General features: G+C 41.5%; 2 protein-coding genes across 2 annotated transcripts in view; one reads left to right on the plus strand and one right to left on the minus strand.

Annotated features, from left to right (window-relative positions):
- Window positions 1-7: 7 nt before the first annotated feature.
- On the minus strand, window positions 8-3712 carry ints12 (integrator complex subunit 12). Its single transcript, XM_079337170.1, has 7 exons — window positions 3579-3712; window positions 2664-2827; window positions 2366-2524; window positions 1683-1861; window positions 1379-1538; window positions 1112-1255; window positions 8-802 (listed from the first exon to the last, which is right to left on the minus strand). The coding sequence occupies exons 2-7, from the start codon at window positions 2817-2819 to the stop codon at window positions 245-247; spliced, it is 1356 nt and encodes a 451-aa protein (XP_079193296.1). The 5' UTR covers window positions 2820-2827; window positions 3579-3712; the 3' UTR covers window positions 8-244.
- Window positions 3713-3921: 209 nt separating this feature from the next.
- gstcd (glutathione S-transferase, C-terminal domain containing) overlaps window positions 3922-23295 on the plus strand; it is a 49916-nt gene continuing 30542 nt past the window's right edge. Inside the window, exons 1-5 of the mRNA XM_079337167.1 lie at window positions 3922-4029; window positions 4161-4595; window positions 5423-5881; window positions 7363-7632; window positions 10885-10978. Coding sequence (XP_079193293.1) covers window positions 4179-4595; window positions 5423-5881; window positions 7363-7632; window positions 10885-10978 — 1240 coding nt within the window. The 5' untranslated portion in view covers window positions 3922-4029; window positions 4161-4178. The remainder of the gene's footprint in view (window positions 4030-4160; window positions 4596-5422; window positions 5882-7362; window positions 7633-10884; window positions 10979-23295) is intronic.

The raw sequence follows: 23295 nt of genomic DNA on the forward strand, positions 1-23295 counted from the left end.
CTGCCAGTTTATAATAGGAGGACATTTAATGGCGTTTGCTTGAAGGTGACAGTCAAATGTTTCAATGGTTCGATCAGACAGAACGAGGCACAGAGTCCAGCAGCATTTACACAAAGAAAGATTCAATTATTTGACTGAATGGAGTTACAGACGCTCTCCTGATACAAACAGAATGCTCTGGCACTAATTCCATAAACGCTTTATTTTCAAATTCCTCACATCTCTCGCTTTGTTCAACTTCTGCTCATTTCTTCAGTTTCTTCTGTGCCGCTTTCTTCTTCACCAGTTGTAAACGTTTCATGGCGTTAAGCTGGGACTCCTGGGATGTTGGTGCTTTGTCCCCCGGCGCAGCCTTTGACCCGTTCCCATTGTTCCCGTTCCCTCCCCCGTTATTGCCTCCGTTCCCTCCTGTCCCAACCTGGGAGCTGCTCGGGGAGCCACCACCTGATGATTTCCCTTGATTTTCCCCACTTGCCGATCGGTTCAGCGGCTGCTTCCCCAGAGTCAGGGGGGGAGGAGGTTTCAGGGGAACCTGGCCAGAGCCATTTCCATTACTGCTCCCAGATATCTTTGCACTTCCAAGTCCTGACTTGGCTCCTGCAAGCCCAGACAGACCGACAGGTTTCTGACCAGAGGGAGCTGTCAAGGTCTTGTGGCTCCCACTCGGGCCTGAGGGACCCAGTTTGGAGCTGGCAGGAAGAGATGGGTTTGTCTTGGCACCAAATGCAGCCCAGCCAGTCAGACCACTGCCTGAGGAGGAGGAGGAGCTGCTGCTTGTGGGGTTGGCGGATGTTGTGGATGCCTGAAAAGATAAACGGTCAACACATATTACATCAGTGCTGCACCGGTTCATCACATTCCAACAGTTTAAGACACCAACTAAGGTTTTATTCAACAAACATGTCTATGAAGACCATAAGCACATAACTTGATGTGAATGAAGAATTCATTTGTACGTGATGCTACCAACAGTTCAAAGTCAGGTAGGATTTTTCAACTCCTGTAGTCTTCGCCAGGCTTTAGTTTTGTTTTTTTTTGGGGGGGGGGGGGGGGGGTTACAGGATACACATCTACACACATCTGCAACCTCCAGTGGTTAGTGGACAGATACCTTTACTTCCGCTCTTTTGAAGGCCTGGAAGGTGCTGGTTGTGTCAGGCTTGGCTTTCATCTCTGTCTTCTTAACCATGGTGTCTTTCACAACCGGTGCTGAGGATGCAGAGGCAGGGGACGGCTTCTGTGCAGGTTTCTGGGCCTAGGGGGGGACACAGAGATAGAATACGTTTTAGGCAGAGGAAACAACTGTATAAAATCAATAAACGTCAAAAGAGAGTGATCTGTCATGTATAAATGATTAGAAGAAAAATATTCCCCTCACCATGCGTTTCATTTGTCTGGTGCAGCGGGCACAGTACCACACCAGCCGAGGATCATTCACTTCTTTGTCTGTCACTTGGGGCTTGTGACAGTCCTGGTGATACAGATTATGGCACTCCTGGCACTCGACCAGTTGGTTCCCCATGGTCACTGTCATTTGTCTTACGTAGTTAAGAAAAACCACAGCCAAGTCAAAATGTGAAGGGTAATGCACGCTGGTTTAATATTCACATTTATCTTTCTATTCGCAAATTATAAAGCAGAATAAAAATATTGATAGTTAAACTTAAGGCTCACGAGGATACCTGCAAACCACACAAGCCAGTCCCATTTCCATGGCAAAGTCGTCGGCGTTGGTCTCATCATCGTTGATGTTTGGCAGAAGGTCTTTGCTCGTCTGAACGGTTATTGGTGACGAACGATTCTCCTGTTTCTCCAAACGAGGCTTTTTCGGAGGGTCCGCATCGCCCAAATCAACTCGAACCTGTTTGTGGGAAAGACGAGGAACAACATAGTTAACTTGTTGCCACTTCATGCATGTTTTTATTTTTCGTTTATTTGGAATCTTGGACCCTTTATCGTGCAACCAGCACTCAAACAGGGATGTTTTTTGTTCTTTTGAGATAAGATAATCCTTTATTCGTCTCGCAAGCGGATACTTTTGATACTATAATGCAGGAAAAACGATTGAAAAGCAATACATTTGGATGAAAAAAAAACCTTTTCCTTTCAGCCATCTTGACTTTCTTTACAAAATAAGAGTTAAATATCCTTTTGCACATGACCCATTATGTCTTGATGGCTTTCACATATCTTGCACTTGCGAAAGTAAAGGCAGCAAACAGGCTTGAAAAATTCAAATTAGTAGACACATCTATCTTAGAGGATTTGTTTTCCTCGTATGATGTCTGTGTTTTATCGGCTTCAACAAGAGTTGAGTTTTAAGTCTTTCAGAGCACAACATGCGGACACACACAGCATCTCCTACCTTCTCAGCAGGTCTCTTCTCCGCCTCTTTCTTGCTCTTTTCTGAGCTGGATTTGCTACTGCCACTGCTGCTGCTGGAAGACGAGGAGCTTGAGGAGGACTTGGAGTCCTGTTTGCTTAAACTCAGTTTTGACACAGACCCCTTGGACACCTCTATATCCTGAGAACACAGGAAAAGACACAGAACACTTAGCATTGAGTTGTAAAATTACATAGCAGCTGATAAAACTGACAAATGAACAATGGTGACGTACAAAGACATAGGGTATATGGCCTTAAACATGTGATGATGATCTTACTTTCTGTAATAAACGGTAAGACGAGTCGCTTCCTCTTGAAAGGGAATCTTCGAGTAAAGCTTTGAGTTTCTCGGCTGAGTCTTTACTTTTGGAGTGCAGGTAACTTAGTCCCTTCAGGAAGATGGGATCCAACTCCAGACTGACCGGTCCAGCCATGGCCTCAACTGGGAATCATAAAATAATGTCAGACTTCAGACTTCTTTTACATCGGCAAATATATAAACACGTTAAAAAAGACAAAACAAAAGCTGTAGCTGCAGTAAAGACAACTCGGTGTTGGTTTGTGAAGCCTTTTTTTGTTATTAGATCATCTTCATAATCGATTGGACATGCACATTAAATATTTTAAAGGATTTAAATATGAATTGGAAAATGTCTTTTCTTTAGTGCAGTCTAGTCCGGAACAATGTGTTGCAGCTTTCACACTTGAAATTATGCCAACAACAATAAATCATGAATACACAACATTCTCTGAGGTTAATACCAGATGAAGTTAGAGAGGAGGCTAATATAGACTTAATTTTGTTTCAAAGCTAATGAAAGATAAGCCTCTGAATTCAGATGTTGTTCACTTTGACACTTTATTCATCTTGACGAGCTGATTGAAAGGTGCACGTGCCCCGTCATTGTTATTTTTTTTGTTGTTGTGGGAGTTGTAGTTTATACTGCATCTGTTCAAGGAAGAGCTGAAACTAGCCTGCCCCTCCGGATGACTCCAAAATAACCCCACTAAATTGACCTTGTCGGCCTGTTTTTAATATAAAGAAAGCGACACGATACATTAAGTGACTACGGTTGCTAAGTGACGGTGTTAGTGAGAACAATAAACAGTGAGCAGCTAAACTTACATTTCTCATCAGCTGTCAGTTATAAAATCAAGTTCACAGATTACAGTTTTCAGTGGTATTACGTTACCTCAAGTCCTGCTCACGGTGAAAGCCTCCCTGTCACACAGATAATGGCGTTTTGTTAAGAATTTACGGCGAAACAAGAGTTACCACAAAATCACCCGACAGCAGAGGCGGAGGCTTTTCTTATGACCTGTGTAACCGCTAAATATGTCCGTCATATAAACGCACGGAACCCTGTGAGCTGCATTAAAATGAACACAACGCAACTTTACACTCTGTATTTGATACTCAATCTTTTAAGTTTAATAGTTAACTATTTGAAATGAATGTAACATATTAGCTTTATTTAAAAAAACGTGGATTGGTAAATTAATAGATCCGATAGATGGCGCTGAAGAGCTAGCCTAGCTGTAGCACAAGGATCGAAGAAGCAGCACTGTCCCAGGAAGCGGGTACAAACACAACGTGGTTGTATCGCATTTGCCGGTGTTCATGTACGTGTTATCAAAGCTATTGTAAGTATATGTGAATAACGTTTAATAGTTCGCTCCAGAAATGTTCGTTGAGCTAACAGGTGTTGCCACCATACATTGGCATACATCAGGATCATATTAAAAATGGTACTCTGTCTGTTTTTACTCCACAGTACTGTTTTATTTTTGCAATGAAGCACACAGAGGCAGAGTTGCAGCATCCATCCATCTATCTGGAAGTTTGCTGCCAAAACGAGGAGCCACGTCTGCCGCTGCACACTTCCGTCGCCTTGTTTCTCCTCTCCTACTGCGAGTGCAGGTCTTTCAAAGTGTTTCTGGTCTTCACCAAACCTGTCAGCTCTCTGTCACTGAAGAGCCACTTACCAGACACTTTAGGTGTGTCTGACATTCAAGTGGAGGATGCCCCCCAGCTGGTGAGGGGCTGCCGCCTCCCTGCTGTGCTGGATGAGACTGGGAGTCTGTGCAGGGCAGGACTGGCTGTGGTCCTGAGACACATCATCAATAAGACTTTAGAGGCTGACCCCTCCAGAAATGATGTTTTGGCACTGCTGGGATTCAAGAAGACGTGTTTGAAAGCATGTGCTGAGGTCAGTGTCAAGGAGAGAAATGACGTGCCAGAGTGATTTACACCAGCAAAGATGAAGTGTAGTTTATCAGTTAAGTTGTAAGCGACCGTGTACAAAAATAACATTAATCTCATAGAGAAGAGATGCCTCCTACCAGATTATACCAATTTGCTCATTTCCATCTGCATTCCCTGGGCAGGTCAACAAATACTACATACATAATACAACAAAACATATAAATTCATATCATATCACAATACACACATGCTGTGACTCCACACAAAGGCTACATTTAAAATGTTTACATTGTTAAAATACTTAATATTAAGAGGAAACACTTGCAGGAAAACACAATTAATGAGAACATGATTGGTTATTTACAATCCATTTCTCGATGTCTCTTGAAAACAGATGGACATCAGTATACACTTTTAGCTCATGGGGGATATTGTTCCATTCTTTTATGGTTTTGTAGGTGAAAAGAGAAACCTCACAATAATGACCTTATCACAAGTTTCTGTGTTCCTGTATTATTTGATCTTGTGGCATATGGCAAAATCCTCGGAGGTTTGACCTCAAACTGGCACCGACATCCTGACACGACTGCTGCTGTGAATCCAGATTGTTTTTTATTGATTTACAAAAAAAAGCTCCTCATACTGATTCTGTTTGTGTACCTTGTTGCACAAGTATTTTGTGTCAATATGTCAAACAGTTTCCACATTTCATGAAAAGGAATTTAAGAAAATTTAAGAATAACTTTACTTGGTTTCAATCAGATTCAATTAATTTGCTCTTAAAGACTTCTCCTGTATACTTCCTGTAAATATTTCTTTCCTTGCTTTCAGGTAAGCAAGTGGACCCGCCTGTGTGAAATCGGCATCCCCTCTGCTGTTGAGCAACTCCTCAAAAATCCCTCAAATCAACTGCAGCAGCTACCTCTCTCTATCCTCACCTTAGAGCGTAGGCTAGCAGAGCCTGTCAAAGTCCACAATGATGACAAAATACGCAGACAGAAACTCCAAGAGCAGAGACGGAATGAAACGAGATCGTCCAAAGCAGGCCGAGGGGATCCAGACGGTGAGTCTGAACCAGGACTGTCACCTCAGGTCTGTGATGGACTCGAGCTCAGGGCGGCTCTGGCTAAGCTGTCTGTGGATTCAGTTCCGACTTCAACCACCAGAGAGAACTCCGAGATCAGGAAAGTGAAGACGACAGACCTGCCCCCTCTGGAGCATGTGTTCGCTGAAGGACTTTACTTCACTCTAACTGATGTGGTGCTGCTGCCATGCATCTATCACTACTTGGTAAGGACCTTGATGTTCATGATTTATGTCAGTGTTGTCACTCATGAAGCATTGTGGCAAAAGACCTTAATCTAATTGATTCCCCTCGTTTAAATGCATGAATACATGTCAAACGCTCGTCTAACTTTCAGATTGCCTCTGAATTTCCTGTAGACGCTTCAAGCTTTCAATGAGTTGACAAACTGTGACCTTCACACATTTAGTGTAAGCTAAATACCCGTTATGGTACTGTGAGCGACCAAGTGAAGCCATACAAGGCTTTGTCTTTCAACACAACCAGAAACACACCATGAAAAGGAGGTCTGACGTCAACCTCGCACTCTATAGAAGATGCCATTCGGGCTGCAGACCCTTCCTCATGGGGGATTTTTTATGTCTTTATTAAGACAACTTCTCCTGTTTTGTATGACGTTTGATTTGGACAGCCCCGGGCAGGGTGAGCAGCAGACAGTGCATCCAGACAGAAACTCCAGTTAAGGGGACTTGCTGCTGCACACTTGGCTCAGATTTTCTCAAAGGTGGTCTAGAGGCACCTGGCAAAGAGTGATAACAGTGTAAGGGAGGGTTGCTATTCAAATGCATGCAGGCTGAGATGCATTTCAATGACTTTTTTTTTTTTTTTTTTTTTTGGAACGTTTTTTCCTCCTTGCAACAGATTACGAGTTGGTGGGTTCTTATGTTGACCTCAAAACTCTAAACTTAAAAGAAAAAAAAAAAGTCTGCAAGACTTCAAAAGCATCTGTCCTGAATATTCATAATGTAAAATAATTGCATAATTTAGAAGTAAAGTTTGTAGCTGCAGTTAAAGCAAGTACCTGCCGAGGAGACTATGACAGTACCACGTCTGTTTAGTTAAGTGGTACAGAGTTATTGATCGGGAACTCTAAACAGTCGGGCAGTGATGTATTCCCCACCTCCATTTCACCCTCCAGCCGTCACCAACTGTTCCTCGACTGTGGGAATGAACTTTGGTTTCTCACAATGAGGCTTTTAGTAGTCAGCTGTGCTCCAGTGGTTTCCAGTTTCACACTCAGCCTAGCGTGTCTCCTCTCAGCGGCCAGCACTGTGCGCGACACACGCAGCTCCGGCCGATCGCTCGTCCTGCTGCAGAGCGACCCCCCCACCCCCCCCCCCCCCCCCTTCTCCCCCATGTGTCTCTGTCTCCGAGCTCTTTCTTCTGTCCTCCACACGCAGTCGCACACTGTGGCACCGCTCCTCTGATCACGTCTTTTGTTTGTGTCGTTAACCCTCCCTACCTGCCAACACTGCTCTGATGTTTTTTTTTTTTCCCCTGTCAGGCCCTTCCTCGTGTCACTGTGTCCATGTCCACCAGTGTGATGAGTGAATTCTGTTGGAACCTGACATGGCCTGACATCTCGCTCCACTGGAGATGGCAGGCCAGATGAGACCCTTAATAAATAGCTCAAGTTTTTTTTTTTTTTTTTTAACTTTCACCTTTTTTTTTTTTTTGTCTCTGATAGTGTTCCCTCCAAACCCATGCTGCAAACACTCTGCGTCAGCTTCCACACCTGCTGCGCTGGTTCAGCCGTGTCCAGGAGGTTCCTGGGGTCCTCCGGGCAGCCAAGGCATGTGGGATGACTCTGACCATCCCCCAAGTCCCCCCATCCAGCATCCCAGTGCTGTCAGCAGAGGACAACCCAGCTCGTCCACTGGAGCAAGAAGAAAGCCCGGAGATGACCTCACAGCTTCCCTTTGTCGGCGGTCCACGGCCTACATTGACTAAACTCAAAGTAAACATTCCCTCACATCTTCTCTGCGGTTTCCAAATGTATTTGCTTTAACAAACACTTTAAATACCTGGAGCAGTCTCCCGGTGTCCCTTCAGAGGAAAGATAGGAGGTTTGTCAGCCTCCAACTGGTTGTTATCTGTTATCCCTGTAATTTCATGCAGCCATTTTCTGCTGATTGTGCCTTTAAGAATGTCGCTCGAACTTAATGTTTTGGCTCCTGGCAGACCCTCCTAATTGTTGAATTTTTCTTCCTCGTTCTGCAAGTGCTTGAATGTTAAGTGCTTCCAGTCACAGAATTAACATTTTAAGTGGGAAAAGTTGTAGGATGCTTGTCTGTATACAAGATTTTCCTCTCACAGAGGTTGTTTTATATGAAAATATGTTTATCAAACTAGACAAACCAGCATCCGTTTAAAAAAACAAAACAAAAAACAAAAAAAACTGAATCTGTTTATAATCATAGTATTTCACTGTCCTCAGAGCATTATAAAACGCAAGATTCATATTCGCAGAGGATCTTGTTGCCACTTAGAAAGTGCAGACGGTGCACATTCAGCTTACCCCCAGTTCAGGTGCAATAAAAAAAAAAAAAAGTTGTATCTAGTCCCAAACATAACCAAGTTTTATAGCTAGTTTTATAAGTGGTTTATAGTAATGGCTGAAAATCATAGTGTACAGAGGCAAGGAGGCTCACAAAACCAGCATAATATGTCCACGCCATTAAATGCAGTTCCCTCAGGAGGCATTGGTAAGACACACCCCACACTCGCAGAGAAACCCATACATTTCTACCTTTCTTAAATTTATGGCGTACGAAACATTAACCCTGCAAAAGGTTTTGGACCGGCTTTTCCAGCAGCTGTTCAGAAGGACTCTCACCCTTCACTAACCTCTCATACCGAGCCTTCGAGACTGTTCGCTCGGCGCCGTTGCTCTGCTTTCTCAGCGAAGATATTCGCTGCGAATTTCCTGCTGGCTAAGTTTCTGTAACAACGTGATTTTAAAGAAATGGGAGAAGAGGAGGGTGAGATAAGGAGCTTTGGTGAAGCTGAGTGAGCTGGGTGGTCAGGATGGGACGTGTCTCCTACATGCCATGTTGACAGATGAAATTCGTTTGGCCACAGATGTGCTCAAATGACAGATTTCAGGGCAGGTGGAAATCAGACTTTAAAACTGAGAGGAATGTGTGCAGCAGACACACACACACACACACACACACACACACACACACACCCACACACACACACACAAAAACAATGGCCACCATTCTCTCTGTGCCTGAAGGGATTACAAGGATGGCTGCGTGTCGCCACCATCATGTCTGCACTGCAGCTGTTGTGTTGTCTTGGCAATGTGCTTTGTGTGTGTGTGTGTGTGTGCGCATATCCTCATATATGACATTGTGTGTCCCTTGGCAAGTGCATGGAGACGGAGGTCTGCCGTCTGACGTGGTGACACGCGATCCTTCACCGCTGCTAACCAGAGGCACCAAGCTCATCTTGCTACATTATAACACAGCATAAGTGGCTCATAAACTCTACTCTTTTTTTTCTCACCCCAGTTAACGCACACTGATGCAGCCCAGTCAAAGTGCCTGCGCATTAGTGTGCAATGAGCTGGAGAGACACAAGCCGTGATGCAAATGTAAACAAAGGGTAGCCCAACATTTTACGGCCGATATGCAGGACTAAACCTCGGCTCTTTTTTGGTCACATACTGATTGACGGGTCTTTCAAAGGACGCGCTTCCATTTACAACAAGTCAGTCTGGATGAGTCTCAAGAATTCCATGTGTTTCCACAATAGTGATCTACACATTTTCCTTTCATGCTGGCTACATAAAGTAATGTAGAATTTCTCCGCTTTAGTTTGTCTCGACACAAAAAAAGTCAGAGTAGTCGTTTCAGCAAAAGTGAAATATTGTCAGTAAAACACTGTGTATTGTTGGGCTGTTGTATTGCTCTTCATTACATCATATAATGGATATTTTCTGGTCTCTAAATTACAAGTTTCCTCTTTTTTTTATTTATTCATTGCATAAACCTCAGTGTCTGGGAAATTTGCTTTCATTTGAGGCATTCTGACATCTACGTCATTCAAACTATCTTCGATGGTTTGTTTATATTTGTCATCAAGGATTCAGGCATTGCAACAGAAACAAATGTTGCTGCGATAACTCGGGCCTGACTGATGTGGGATTTCTTGGGCCGATAACGATGTCAAGACAAGGGAGAGAAAAAGACTGATACCAATATGTCGGCTGATGTCTTTCTGGGATCTCATTCCGATGTGTGGAGATGGATAAGAAAACGTGTTTATTGTGTTGATCCCTCAAATGCATTTATCAAACATTTGTAGAAATAGATATACAGGATAACAAAGACGAGATGGTCTCTCAACTGGAGAGTGAGTACGCATCACCGCATCACACTCTGGGGAGTGATGATGCTTGTTGTAATTCATAAAGCGCACTCCGCTGGGGACTGAATCTAATGATATCGGCGCATCTCTTCGATAAAAGTAGCTAATACACTTGATATCGGCTGACATTTTTGGCTGTCCACTTAAATGGTCGGGCTCCTTGCGATAACCAAATATGACCTAACAGTAATTGTAGAACGGCTCCAACACTTTCACTAAAGGGAAAATCCTCCAATATGCCAAAATTCTTTTTATTTCAGCCCAGTACAGTACTGTACAGTAACTGGCCGATGCTTCTATAGCAACATGTGAATGATATCTTTCCTGCACCACAGCTCCTTTTACACTTGGAAGTAGAAGATGTTGTAATTATTATTATTAGGCATGTAGGAGCTTTCAATAAGACTATAGCTGAGGATCAATCATGTGAAGGCAAACGTCGAGCTGAATAATACTCCACACTGATTTCTTAGCCTTTATAGGCATAAGCGCATACTTCTAAATTCTAACTCTGTTATCATCAAAGAAACAAACTGAAAAGAAAGTGCCTTACCTTGCACACTTGAGTATCAAGCTGTGCGGGGGGGTTGTGCTGTGCTGTGCTGGTGGCACATTTGCTTTGTCTTTAGGGAGTAATCAGAGCACCAGCAGAGTTTCTCCTCAGGCGTAGCTTCAGATCAGCGTGAGTAAGGGGACAAAGGGCTTGTTCAAGAACAGTTCTCTCTAAATCACTCCATTACAACCATTTGGACCATAGAACCTCAAGGCTGAAGAGGGGTTTCTATGGTAACGTGTGTATTTATGTGTGTTTGTGCGTTTCCCCCCCCTCCAGGAAAATGGCATTGAGGCAGTGTTTGCTCCTCATCCTCGCCCTGCCTGGACCCTCCCATGGGAGACTTTCCCCACGGCTATCAACCCAACTGAAGGTGAAGTCAAATTTGTGCCCTGTGGCTCCTTTTTTTTTTTTTTTTTTTTTTTTTTTGACTTCTCCATTTTTGTTTGTCCTTTTCTGCCCCTCTGACTTTCACTCTCTTTTTTTCCAGCTTGAGCTTTGTAAAACCATTTTGTCTGTTTTTAAGAACAGAGAAAATGTTTTTTTCCTCTACCTTCACCATTCCCACCTTTTCTTAAATCTCCTCCTGTCATCGTGTTAATCGGCCTCGTCTCTGTTCACTCTCTTTTGCGATCTATTAAAAGGAAAAACAACTATAATCGATACTGTATGTGGAGCCAGAGTGTGGAATGTGCATAAATATTTGGAGAAGGTTTCAACTCCTACTGTAGCCTGGTGATTTTCAGTGGCACCTCACCGCCCCCCCTGAAACAAAAACATTAGCCCTTGACACATGGCAGAGCTCTCAGCTCAGCCTCAGCTGGATGAGCTTCCCCTTGAGGCCTCATAATTAATTTTAAAGTGCTTATCTCCATGTTTTAGCTGATTTTATGTCGGTGGCAGAAAAATAACTGTCTTTGCTCAGGAGAAACACAAATGTGCACATGTACTGTAGGCGCAAACAAATGACGTGCAACATGGAACTTAGTGGGTGCTGATTGCAGCGAGAGCAGGAGCTAATTGTTGCCTCAGGTGGCTCTGCCGAAGCACAGAGAAGAAATCTCTGTTTCCTTTCTCTCTCCTGCATTGCTTTTCTTCTTATTACTGAGATGTCTGTCTGTAGTGATGCTAAACACTCTTGAGTACATGCAGAGCAGGAGCTTGTTATCTTTGGTGGTGTTATTAGAAAAATAGACGAGGTCGGTAAAGATGCTGATATAACATCCTTTTCTGTTAATGGTGGCGTTAAACATTGATTTCTTGCTTCCCTTCATTTCCACTCCCTGGTGTGTTTTTCCACGTGTTAGAACACACAGGTGCGTGAAACAAGAATTTTATATTTGGATCTTTAGGTTCAGCTTCTTTCCTCTTTCATCTCCGGTGTCGGTGCAGGCTTCGCGTTCACTTCATTACTGCTGCAGAAACCTCTTAATGAACTCTCCAAGATCCTTGAAACCAAACATGAACAAGAATGAATTGCAAATGACCTCAGACTTGTTTGATTTCTGGCGAAAAGTTTGGACCTAGGTTTAAAAAAAAAAAAAAGGAAAAAAGTTTAACAAGCAAAACTTCAGAAATGTTGAATCCATTCTTAGAATCAGCCGTTAAATCTCATACAAGATAGTACATGAATTATTTTTAGTAGGTTAGATAATGAACTAAAATGTAATCAATTGATAGACTTTGGACAAATATTTTTGGTTGAATAATCATTATTAAAAATGCAATTATTTAGAAAAGCTCTGAACATGACTGTCCTGTCTCCATGACAACAGTATGTTAACAACGGCAGCTGGAGGACCAACACTACCCCGTTATTTATTTTGAATGATAATACATTTTATTTGAGGGCGCCTTTCCAAAAACCCAAGGACACCTTACATGCAATGTTTAAAAAGACAACAAAACATAAACATAAAAAGTTTTTACTGCATGTTTAATATTTGAGATTGTTTTTTACATAATCAGACACAGAGCAGAGAGGATGTGAGTACAATACAATACACGATCTGTCGGCAGCCAAACTACAGGGGATGTCATATATTTGGAAAAGATGGTGCTGACGTCAACAGCGCCTCTCTGAAAAGTTGAAAGATTCGGAGCGGCCGCACAAAAAAGGCGGCGTGTCGGGAAGAAGATGCTAGGCGACACAAACGCTCTCACCTCATTAAAAACGACTGGAAAAAAAGACGCTGCTGCCCAGAAGAAAAAAAAACCCCACAAGGTGGACACAGGGCCTTAACTTTATCCTGTTTCATAGTTACACAACACAGGCAGCTGTTTAAGTAGAGTGTCCCCTTTTTTGAGCACCTCTCGTTACCTTTTCATAGATTTCCCATTATGTTCCTTCTTCATTGGTGTAGACTCGGAGAACAATGTTTATGAAGAACTATGAGTGCCATTACCGAGGGCTCGGCACGCTTCAACACCCTCAAACGCAGACGTATTAGTTCTAGTGAAAGGCAGTCTTTCAAATGACCGCGTATCACTTCGAGTTCAACCTGCTGGAGTAGAGTCAAAACAACGGAAGACAGAAATATCGTTCTTCTTTCTCGACTGCTCTGTACTGGATGTCGTTTGTAAAGCCAGTTGTGGTCTATTAATGTATTTCCAAAGAACAACTTAATAACCTCTTTTCTGTCCCAGAAAGCCCCACTGACTCCCTTACAGAAGTGCTCTTGACAATGTGGGCTACATATCTATTCAGAGAGCTGGAATCATAGAGAGAGAGAGAGAGACTACATTTTAGCTGTCCCACTTTCCGTCGACACTCTACATGATAAACTGCTCTGTTGATATCTCCTTCTGCAGCATTAGGCCGGTAGGTAGGCAGCTCCGGCGTTTCAGTCCTGTGTAATTAAAGAGATGCAGAGACGAAAGGCAGCCAATTTGTCCTGTGCCCCAGTGCGTGGGCTCTCCCATCTATCTGCTCTTACAGCTTACGCAAATGGCTGCACACACACCCACGTGGACAGTACAACAGGGAAATTGCAGCACTTTTCCCCGTCAATTCCATAAATGTTTCCATACCTGAAAAGACAAATGTCAAACACAAGTGTTTTTAAATCGGTTGAATTTATATACATTAGCTTGTCATTTTCAGCAAGGTGCGTATGCAGTTCAGTCTATTTAGGGAGCTTTGTTTTGGCTCTTTACTCCACAGCTGTGAATTTAAAAATGAAGTGCTGACTTTCAGCTTCAATTTGAGTTATCGCATCCATTTTTTACTGAAGTGTGAACACATTTTTTTTTTTTAATCCCTTTTTATTTGCTTTACCTCTGAGGGGTAAGAAGTTGTTTACATTAGATGTATACATAGGCACCTCCAAACACACTTTAAGATTCAAACCAGCTCTTCTACTTTTTTTTTTGATTGAATTTCAAAAGACAGGTGAACAGAAAACATCTAAAGAATCTATTACTTTTTGAAGTCTTAAGACTACCATTTAACATTTTAAATTCTCATCTTCTGAAAATATGCCCTCTATTTTCCCTTTTTGACCCTTCTAATCCGCGTTGAGTGGTTGTAAGTCCTGTTATATTCTGCTGCTCAGGTATGCACGCTGTACAGGAACAAAGGCACCTCTGTGCACGACAGCTGTTTAGATTTTTGCCCTCTTTGTTTGGAGGTTCGCTTCAGTAAATCGTGTCAGGGGCTGTCTGCAGACAGGTAAACAGCAATATGAATACAGGGGCCATTGTACAGAGCAGCCGATGTCTCATCTGCGGCACTTCACTTAATAGATGGAGGAGGAAGGCAGCGGTGAGGGCAGGCTAGAATGATGGAGTGTGTGACAGTGGGAGACTGAGATAGGGGTGAGACAGCTTGAAGAGAGACGAGGGTTATCGGCTCGGGGGGGGGGGCACAGAGACAAACGGGCATAAAAAAAGAGGGCTGGGGTTGGAAGTGCATAGTTGTCATGCTTCACACATGCTGCTATTAGCTCCTCCAGGGTTTGTTTTGGTACAAGGAGATAAGATGAGTTGCCGCGTCTTTGTCTTAGGTTACAAGAGTCTGACAGAAGTTGAGGTGCTGGAGTGAAAACTGGCTGTTTGTCTCTGTTGCCCTGCTTCACATACAGCAGACAGAGGGTTGAGAATTCACAATATCCACACGTGACTGCTGTGACTTTCTTTGAGATGTTTTAGAAGCTGAAGAAAACCATTTACAAGGTGCAGTATTTGTTGATACACTTCCCCAGCTTGTATCCCACTCATGATTCTTCCCCATTAGATTAAAAAACAACAACAATATAAGTTAGATTTCCAGTGTTGACTCATGGAAGTTACTGTGCCAGGCCCAGAAAAAGTCTCCCTACGACACCACAATGTGATTTTTACAATTTCATACGTGCACAAAACTCTGAAGAAGATATAAAATTATAATTGGACAAATTACCCACGCACAACATCTCTAAAAACCTTTCCATGTTTCTTGATTCTAGTGTGCTGTTTATGCAAAAATTCCAGTCTCACTGAGCTGGCATGATCTCAAATCAGCAGAGCCTGATCAATTCTGGCAAATTTCAGGGCCAAAAAAAAAAAACAGCTTTGTTTTTTTTCTTCTTTTTTTTTATAAAAGCACTACTAATGAACTTATTTGGAAGTAGTGATCTGCATGTTTGCATATGAGGCGACTTTGGCCCAGTTGGTAGAGTCTGTCATCTCTCAGTCTGAATGACGGAGGTTCGATCCCCAGCTCCTTCATCAACACGTCCTTGCTCAAGACACTTAACCCTGCATTACTCTTTGCTTTTGTGGCGGTGTATGAATGGATTAGTTACTTCTGATGGTGACTTGCATGCATGTGAATGGGTATGAATGGGTAAGTGTGACATTAAAGTGCTATACAAGCTCAAGTCCATTTACCATTTAGCATATCCAGTAGAATCTCTTTGTCGAAGATTTTCTAGGCAGGTATATATTAACAGATGCCTTTGGTGGCTGAAATCAGTTTATTTATGAACCAGAAAAAAAAACCAATTAGCCAAAAGGTGCTAAAACGTCCAGTAATGCAGAGACTGTCTGCAGGAACTGATGACAGTTCTCAGTTCTTCAGTGTGAGCCAGCCATCTTAAACATGAAGGATGAATTGTGTCCGTCTCTGGTAAACTAAACATGCTTTTGTACCTCAGTCACAGAGGTTTTGTTTCCTTTTGTCATCATCCGTTTGTCTGCAGGATTGCAGAAAACAACTCTGATTTTACTTTGTGACTTGGTCGAAGGTTTTGTCATCATGGGCCAACCAAGGACGACAATGACGGAGGCCAATGACCGAGGCATTAAGAGATCAATCTTTTTATAAAAAAAAATAAGACCTTGCAGGAAATCTGTTTGAGTGTTTGATACAGAATGCTTTGTGGTCAATATGTCTTTTGTTGTACTTCAAGATAAGACCCAGACTGAAGCATAGTAGCGAGCAACTGTTAATCTCTGCAACTTGACTATTCAGCACTAAAATGTCGATGGAGTGTTTAGTGGTTTCAAGGCATCCTGGACAGAATCTAAAGGTGGTTTAGGAAACTATGTTGCTTCAGATGAGCTGGAACACATCCTTTTCCTCATTCACGGACATCCTTCTGCAACATCATTTTCTTTGAAAAGTTCAATCCCAGCAGAAATGTTAGCCACAGCAGAGGTCTCTGCCCACGCTTCTCTGTGCCGAGCGTAAATCTAATGAGTAGTTCAACATGTGTTGTGCTTAGCTTCCAGACACCCCTCACCATATTAGTTTGGGAATAAGAAGACCTGTAAGATGCATCAAAGCGTATCAATCCAATGACAGCATTGCTGAATCATGTAGGTGGATGGGTGCTTTTATTTTATCCTTAACTTTTTCCTCGACTTGGAAATAAAGGAGCGAAATGTGCTGTAAGACAATGTTGTCGATTTCATCCATTATGGAATCAGTTTGGATCTCTGGTAATTCTTTTCAGGCATAAAATCTCAAAGTTATGGAAGTTAGATGAAGATAATGGGCCTCATTTGAGTCCAGAGTCCACACTTTTGAACTTGATGTTACATTTTTATGAATTGTCTTTGACTAAATATTGACCGAGTGCTCTAAGGACACAGTTCAGCTTCTCTCTGCTGCACTTAATCATTGATTTTCCATAATGGAAGATTGAAAAATATTCTCTTGGCTTTTATTGGTGTTTCATTCAAATGTAATCACACTATGACGTTGCAGTTCACAAAGTCTTTAATGGGGTTTAATCAGGGGGAGATGTGTAAGGAAATAGTTTTTCGTATAGTCGTATTAAAAGTAATTAGAATCTGTTCAACAGGAGGTCATTACAGGAGATTAAACAAGATGATCGCTCATGTAGCACAAAGACTTTATAAGTGACTTTTAGCAGTTTTTGGATAGTTGTATCTCTTTTAGAGATTGTGGTAGCCACTCCTGTAAATGTTGTTCCGATCAGTATTTTTGTAATGACATTGTATGTGATGTGTAGTTTCCTTCAGATCTGTGGAGCTTTTTAGCCGGGGAACATAACAGCTTAGGACTCGAATGTTTCTCTCTGGAGTTGATAAAGAGCAAAAAACGGCCAAAAGGAAGGAAAATACTTGAATCGCTTGTAGAAACTGCTTTGAAATGACTGTTAATGTTCCTCTGGTTCTGCTGCATGTTTTGATGCCTGTCGTCATTGAGTGGTGTGTTTTGCTGTGGTACGTTTGCAGGTCTGTCCTCTGCCTTTTAAAGCTCCTGTATGGAGTTTTTAACTGGTTATGAAACGGGCTGAAATCGATATTGACGTCCTGACATCTATAACTGCTGCCACCGGGTTGGTTTCTGATGAGTCAATAGCCCTTATTTTCACACTTTAGTTTTTACAGCAAAGACTTACGATGAATGCTATGTTTGAGTGTTAAAATAAAGTAGAATGAGATTATTTATGATATACAGGATAAGATCGGCATAGAGTTTTAAAGACTTAAATCAACACAAAATGAAAGTTCCTCACAGGAGTTTTAAGTAGCCCAAAAAACGTTGCCCCACCTCTAACGTTACGTTTTTTTTTTGCGCTTCCTGCTTCATTAAGTTTGCTTCCTGAATGGCTCTTGTTCTATACCACATGACAATTCACAGCGTCCTTGCTCATCTGCATTCTGTGTTTTTCTGATCGTAAATATTGAACATGTTAAGTATTTACAATTTCAAATCGGGGCGGCCCTTATCGTCTTCCGAGCAGATCAAGGAGATTACATTCACACTTCTCACACCTCACACAACAGGAACTTCCAAAAAGATAATATTTGGAATCGTCAGATAATCGGGCCTTTGGTCAGGAGGGGGGAATCGGGCCGAAAATCAGCCCAACTCTTTTAGTGTGAATTTTATTCTTTTGAAATCACTGCATATTGATTTGTTTTGTGTTTTTGACTACTATTCAGTTTTCCACACAATGAGTGGAGGTACATTGAGGTTCCCAACAAAGGTTACATGCACCTTGGAATCACCTCCAATAACACAAGCTTTTTTCCCAGCATATTTCCTACATGTTTCCTTTTTGTGTGTGTGTGGCATCTTCTAGTTGAAGGCAATTGTACTCTGCCACAATATGATGAATTTTCCCCTTCAGGTGCAAAGTTAACTTTTGCCCTCAAAGGAGAGAGGTGAGGGTTTGATGAAGTGGTACATCCACATTGTGATTGGTGCAGTGATTGTTTTTTTTGGATTGTTTCGAGTTCAACTGTATATTCCACCTATGAACTTTTAGTCTTGAATGAACAAATAAAAATCCTCCTTGTATCCCAGGTCAACCTGTGTAAATATACAAGAGACTGTTTTTATCAATTCAAATGATTTCGACTGGCATGGAAGCTTTCATACTTCAAAATAGCAGATTTTATTTATTCTGCAATTCCCTTAGCAGATACTTTTATCCAAAGCGACGTACATCAGAGAGGAAGTACAACACGAGCAAGGATGTAGAAACGTGTATTTTAGTTAAATTAATTACTTGATATCCAATTCCACTAAACAATTACAAGTGTTTGTGCTTCCAATTCGAGGACAAGTTTTAATTTGTTGAATTTGTTTTTGGGTTTGACGTACTTCTTTGAACACAAACATCTCCCTGTCTCACTTCACTTCAGTCATCCTCCAAAACATTCAGTACGTGAACGCGGCAGTTTTTTTCCCCTATCCAGCTGTCAGGCTGAATAAAGCTCAGCTCAGAGACACACAGCAGGATCTGTCACAGATCTGTGTCACTGCTGGCCTGCTTTTAAACGTATCCGCTTAGTTAAGAGATAATGTTGACTGATCCTCTCTCCCCTTCTCCTTCTCCTCGCTGTGTTCTCCTGCAAAATAAATTACACTTTTCTGGGTTTATGTGTGACTTCAAACAACTGATAGGGCAATGACGAGGCATACCACCAGATTATTCAGTAGAGTCTGACAACACGCTTGCCATCTTTTAAGCTTTTGTAATAGAATGCCAGGGATCATAGAGTTGGTAGATAAGTTTGTTGACTTTGGCCTCAGACACTTCCTATGTTTACATGAATAAATTCTACTTAATGCTAGTCCACGGTGATGTAAGAGTACTGGACTAATCCCAAACTCAAATAAATTTACTGATCTTGTTCTCTCTGAAAAAAAAAATAAACTCCCAAGCTTCAGGTGCCTGTAATAAATCATTTATTCCACCATGTTCACTGTAAGATTTAAGAGTCTCAATGTCGCTAAAGGGGATGAGTAGGAGCTGCAACAATTCTTAAAGAGCCAATAGACCAGACAGACTATCATCACCTTCAACACAAGTCTTTTACTGTACATTTAAAACTTTTTGAATTAAAATTAAGACTTAAAAGTGGAAATAAGGGCCTACAGTCATGCTCCGTTTGTTTGGACATACATTTGTGTGCAACATTTGCTAACTTGCAATACATTCACAATGTAGCTTTAATAAACGGTAATACACAGTTTTTCAAGCATTTTACCAAAAACAAAGAACTGTACCAGCTGTAATATTGATTTATAAAAATAAAAAAAACACATGATAAGCTGGGTACTTCTCTCAGTTGTGGATACATTTTTCTGTTCTCCAAAGAAAGATAGGAATATGTGTTCAGATTTTGGGATGCCTTTGAGGAGAGGTGTGTCTTTATGAGCTGCGTAATTAAAGGCAAGCTGGCTGCTATTAAAACTAGAGATCAGAGAGTTTTGGGGAGCATATGTTAATACAAATACATTGATGCAATTTCAAATGTTATTGAATAGTGGGAATGTTGGAGTGTACTGTGAGCTGACATTTGGTTAACACCTAATTCCCCTGAGATTATTGCCCCCAGACAGCAGGCTGAGACTCTCAAATCACTCCTCTCTTTCTCCATTAATTGAACTCATTACAGCCTTTAAATTGGAGAGTTAAGGATACGCAGTAAACACAACAGGCAGCCAGCTTTGTTACTCCCAATTAGAGGGATAATTGGCACTTTATTTCTGCAATTCAAGTTCAAACACCTCTGAACTCCCTGGAGGGAAACCGCAGAGATTCACTATTTGCACTGATGTTTGAGTTGTGCCCATTTAAATGCAGAGCCACTGGCTGCCTTCATGATGAGCTCCTTGCAAATGTCATATCATGCATATTCATTTATCTGCTTAGTTTTGTTTTCTGCAGTAATCTCTGCTGAGGCATTGCGGGTTGGGGATGGAGCGGAGGGACAATTTGCCTTACCTTCAACCAGCTATCACTGGGCTTGGATTATACAGTTTTCTGCACGCCCTTTCATTCCACTCGTAATTAATTACTGATTAGTGTTTTGAGCCCTGAGCAGAATGTTAAAGCTAATATTCTCCCTGCCCGCCTTCCCTTTTGAGAGCAGTAAAACATGCTGTGTCTTTTTCAAATCTTGTAGGTTTGGGACGTGGAGATGACATTTAAAGGCTGCAACAGATTGCATGTAATAACTTCTGTGTTGTTGTTGACATGCTTTTACTTTGGCTTCAAAGTGATGTGACTCAGAAGTTCAGTCTTAACGATAAACAATGATATTTTCCATCAGCAACACAGCATCCAAAATTTAAGACCAAAAAAGAAACTGGTAACGTCTTCAAAACAGATTGTTATGCACTATATGTTTTTATTTTTTACTCAACAATCTGCATTCTCAAATGTTCACAAATTATTTGTGTAACTATGATCGTCATAGAGAATGTTATTTTTTTTATTTTATTTTGCTTGTGTGCTGATTTACATCAAGTGTTTAGCATCTTGTTAGTGTAAGTAATATATAGCGATAGTATTAGCATGCAGCCACAGCACAATTTCACATTCACATTTGCTTTCTCGAAGGACCACAACAGAGCAGAGTTTAAGCTCTGCAAACATAGACTCTGACATTGGCGGATGCCCTGATGTTTTTAATAGATGGTATGTATAGTTGTTTGCAGTTGTCTAGCAGATAAAGGTGTGACAAAAATGTGCTACTGTAGTAATATCGATATAGGCATCAACCCCAAAAATCCGATATTGGTCTAATTTAGAGGTGGCATTAGAATTATGAAAGTCAAAATGAAGATACGGATACAGATGTTCATATGCAGATCAGCATTTTTTACTTGTCTAACATGTGTAAAGAGGATGCAGTGTAAAAAAAAACAAAAAAACGAGGTTGTATTCTGATGTGTATTTTTCACTGTGTTTTTGGTCCAATCCAATTAGCACCTCCTAGTTTAAAGCAGTAACATGAAACTTTGTTTTGGAGACATGCTCAGAACATCTGTCACTTTCTTTTGCACAGTTTGTGGCTTGGCGTGTTGTGTAATCCATGTTCAGACTGTTTGTAATTACAGGAAACACTTCACGGAGTGCGTCAGAGTAAAAAGCACTCGTGTGTGTGTTTTATGTTTGTTCTCGTCGTTTTTATGTCTCTCCTTCTGTCATCTTTTTATGTTTTGATATTATTTGTACTCTTCAGGTTTTCACTTTGTGTCCCCTTTTTCTCTTACCCTTTTTTTAACCAGTCGTCATGTCTGCTGACTTTACATTTCATATTACATTTTTATACCCCAAATGTTCACTGTCTGCTCAGAATAGAAGAACCAGTCACACGTAAAGACGCCTATTATACTCTTTATGCATTCTTAAAAACTAAACTATTTAAGGCATTTTTCCTTGGTCGCCTCAGTATTTGTTTTTCCCGTCCTCTAACAAACTAATCTATCTGGAATTTCTCATTCTGTGGGCATGAAATGGGCTCAGAGTGTATTATGAGGTTCTGTTTCTGGTGAACAGTGTAATAGACGAGGTGTCATATTTACTTTCAGTGTGTATGCCGTGATGTGGAAGGGACCCACCCAGGTGCCCTCATCATAAGAGCGCTGTGTATGGATTGTGGCGTGGCTCCGTTTGCTGCATCTCATTGTTAGCCGTTTTCCTCACCCTCATGGTGTAGCCTTACACTGCTATAGGGGGGGCTTGGTGTTTGTGTGAGTGAGTGTGTGTTTTGTCTGTAGCTGCTTCTCTAGAGCATTGAATAATAAACAAATCATTTAGAGACCTCCATTCACTGTATTCACATGGGCCCAATCCCTCTGACGATGCACGGGGTGCGCGGGGGTCAGATGTTGTTGTTCGTCTTATATCCAGGTTTTAAAATGTGTTGAGTTAGAGTACCCAACATTTAGCATGATTTTACAATTTATCTTAAACATTTGCAGTAAACGTTGTTGGTTTGAGGTATCAAGGACACGGTTACCGCTGTGTTTTCAGTTTCACTAGTACTGCATATCGAAAATGAATGTTCTTAGAATAGAATAGAATGCCTTGATTGTCGTTATACAAAGTGTACAACAAGATTACTTGGATTCACCTTAAAGTGCACACAGCTAAAAACAAAAACAACAAGAAGAATATAAAGACAAAAATATATCGAAAGTGAATGTTCTTCTATGGTGAAAAGTAGGACTGGGCGATTTTGATTTCATTGAACATTTGTGAAATGTGCACACAGACCCCCCCCCCACCCCGGATCAAATGATAGTTTGATGGCTGTCAGAAAACCAACATCTACTGTAAAACACTAACACGTAAAACTCAGCGTGTGGACATTACAGCCCCCCACATCCTGACAACAGTTATGACTCTTGATGAAGAATTGTACTAATATGGCTGTTTAAAAAAAAAAGTGGAGCCCTGACTCCACAGAATTATGGAAATGATTAAGATGTATTGTTTTATGTTTTGCTGACATTGTGTTGAACTGCAACATTTTTTTCCCTTGGTATGCAGCTGGGCAGAGCAGTGATTCATCTGAACCCGCCAAAGGGCACATGATGTTTTTGTGGCCAATCTGTAATCCCTTGATTCTTGTCCCGCTTTCTAAATAAGAATACAAATCTGTGCTGTGCCAAGACATGCAGAAAGAATAAGTAAAGAGATGCAAGGTAAGACCAGCTCATACTGTTTCTAACAGTGCAGATAAGGCATCCTCATCTTATAGGAATGTATTAAAGGCAATCAAGATATCTCTCTCTCTCTCACTCTCTCTCTCTCTCTCTCTCTCTCTCTCTCTCTCTCTCTCTCTCTCTCTCTCTCTCTCTCTCTCTCACTCTCTCTCTCTCTCTCACTCTCACTCTCACTCTCACTCTCACTCTCACTCTCACTCTCTCTCTCGTGACAGTGTTAGTTTAAAACAAAGAATTTTGGGGGAATCCCTTTTTTTTTTCCCTCT

This window comes from Symphodus melops (genome assembly GCF_947650265.1).
Source record: "Symphodus melops genome assembly, chromosome: 2".
NCBI lineage: Eukaryota > Metazoa > Chordata > Actinopteri > Labriformes > Labridae > Symphodus > Symphodus melops.

Coding starts and splice junctions, on each gene's coding strand:
- ints12 (XM_079337170.1), bottom strand. CDS start 2,819: ATGGCTGGACCGGTCAGTCTGGAGTTGGATCCCATCTTCCTGAAGGGA. Junction 2,525..2,663: donor CTTACCGTTTATTACAGAAA/GTAAGATCATCA, acceptor CTGTGTTCTCAG/GATATAGAGGTGTCCAAGGG. Junction 1,256..1,378: donor CCAGACAAATGAAACGCATG/GTGAGGGGAATA, acceptor GTCCCCCCCTAG/GCCCAGAAACCTGCACAGAA.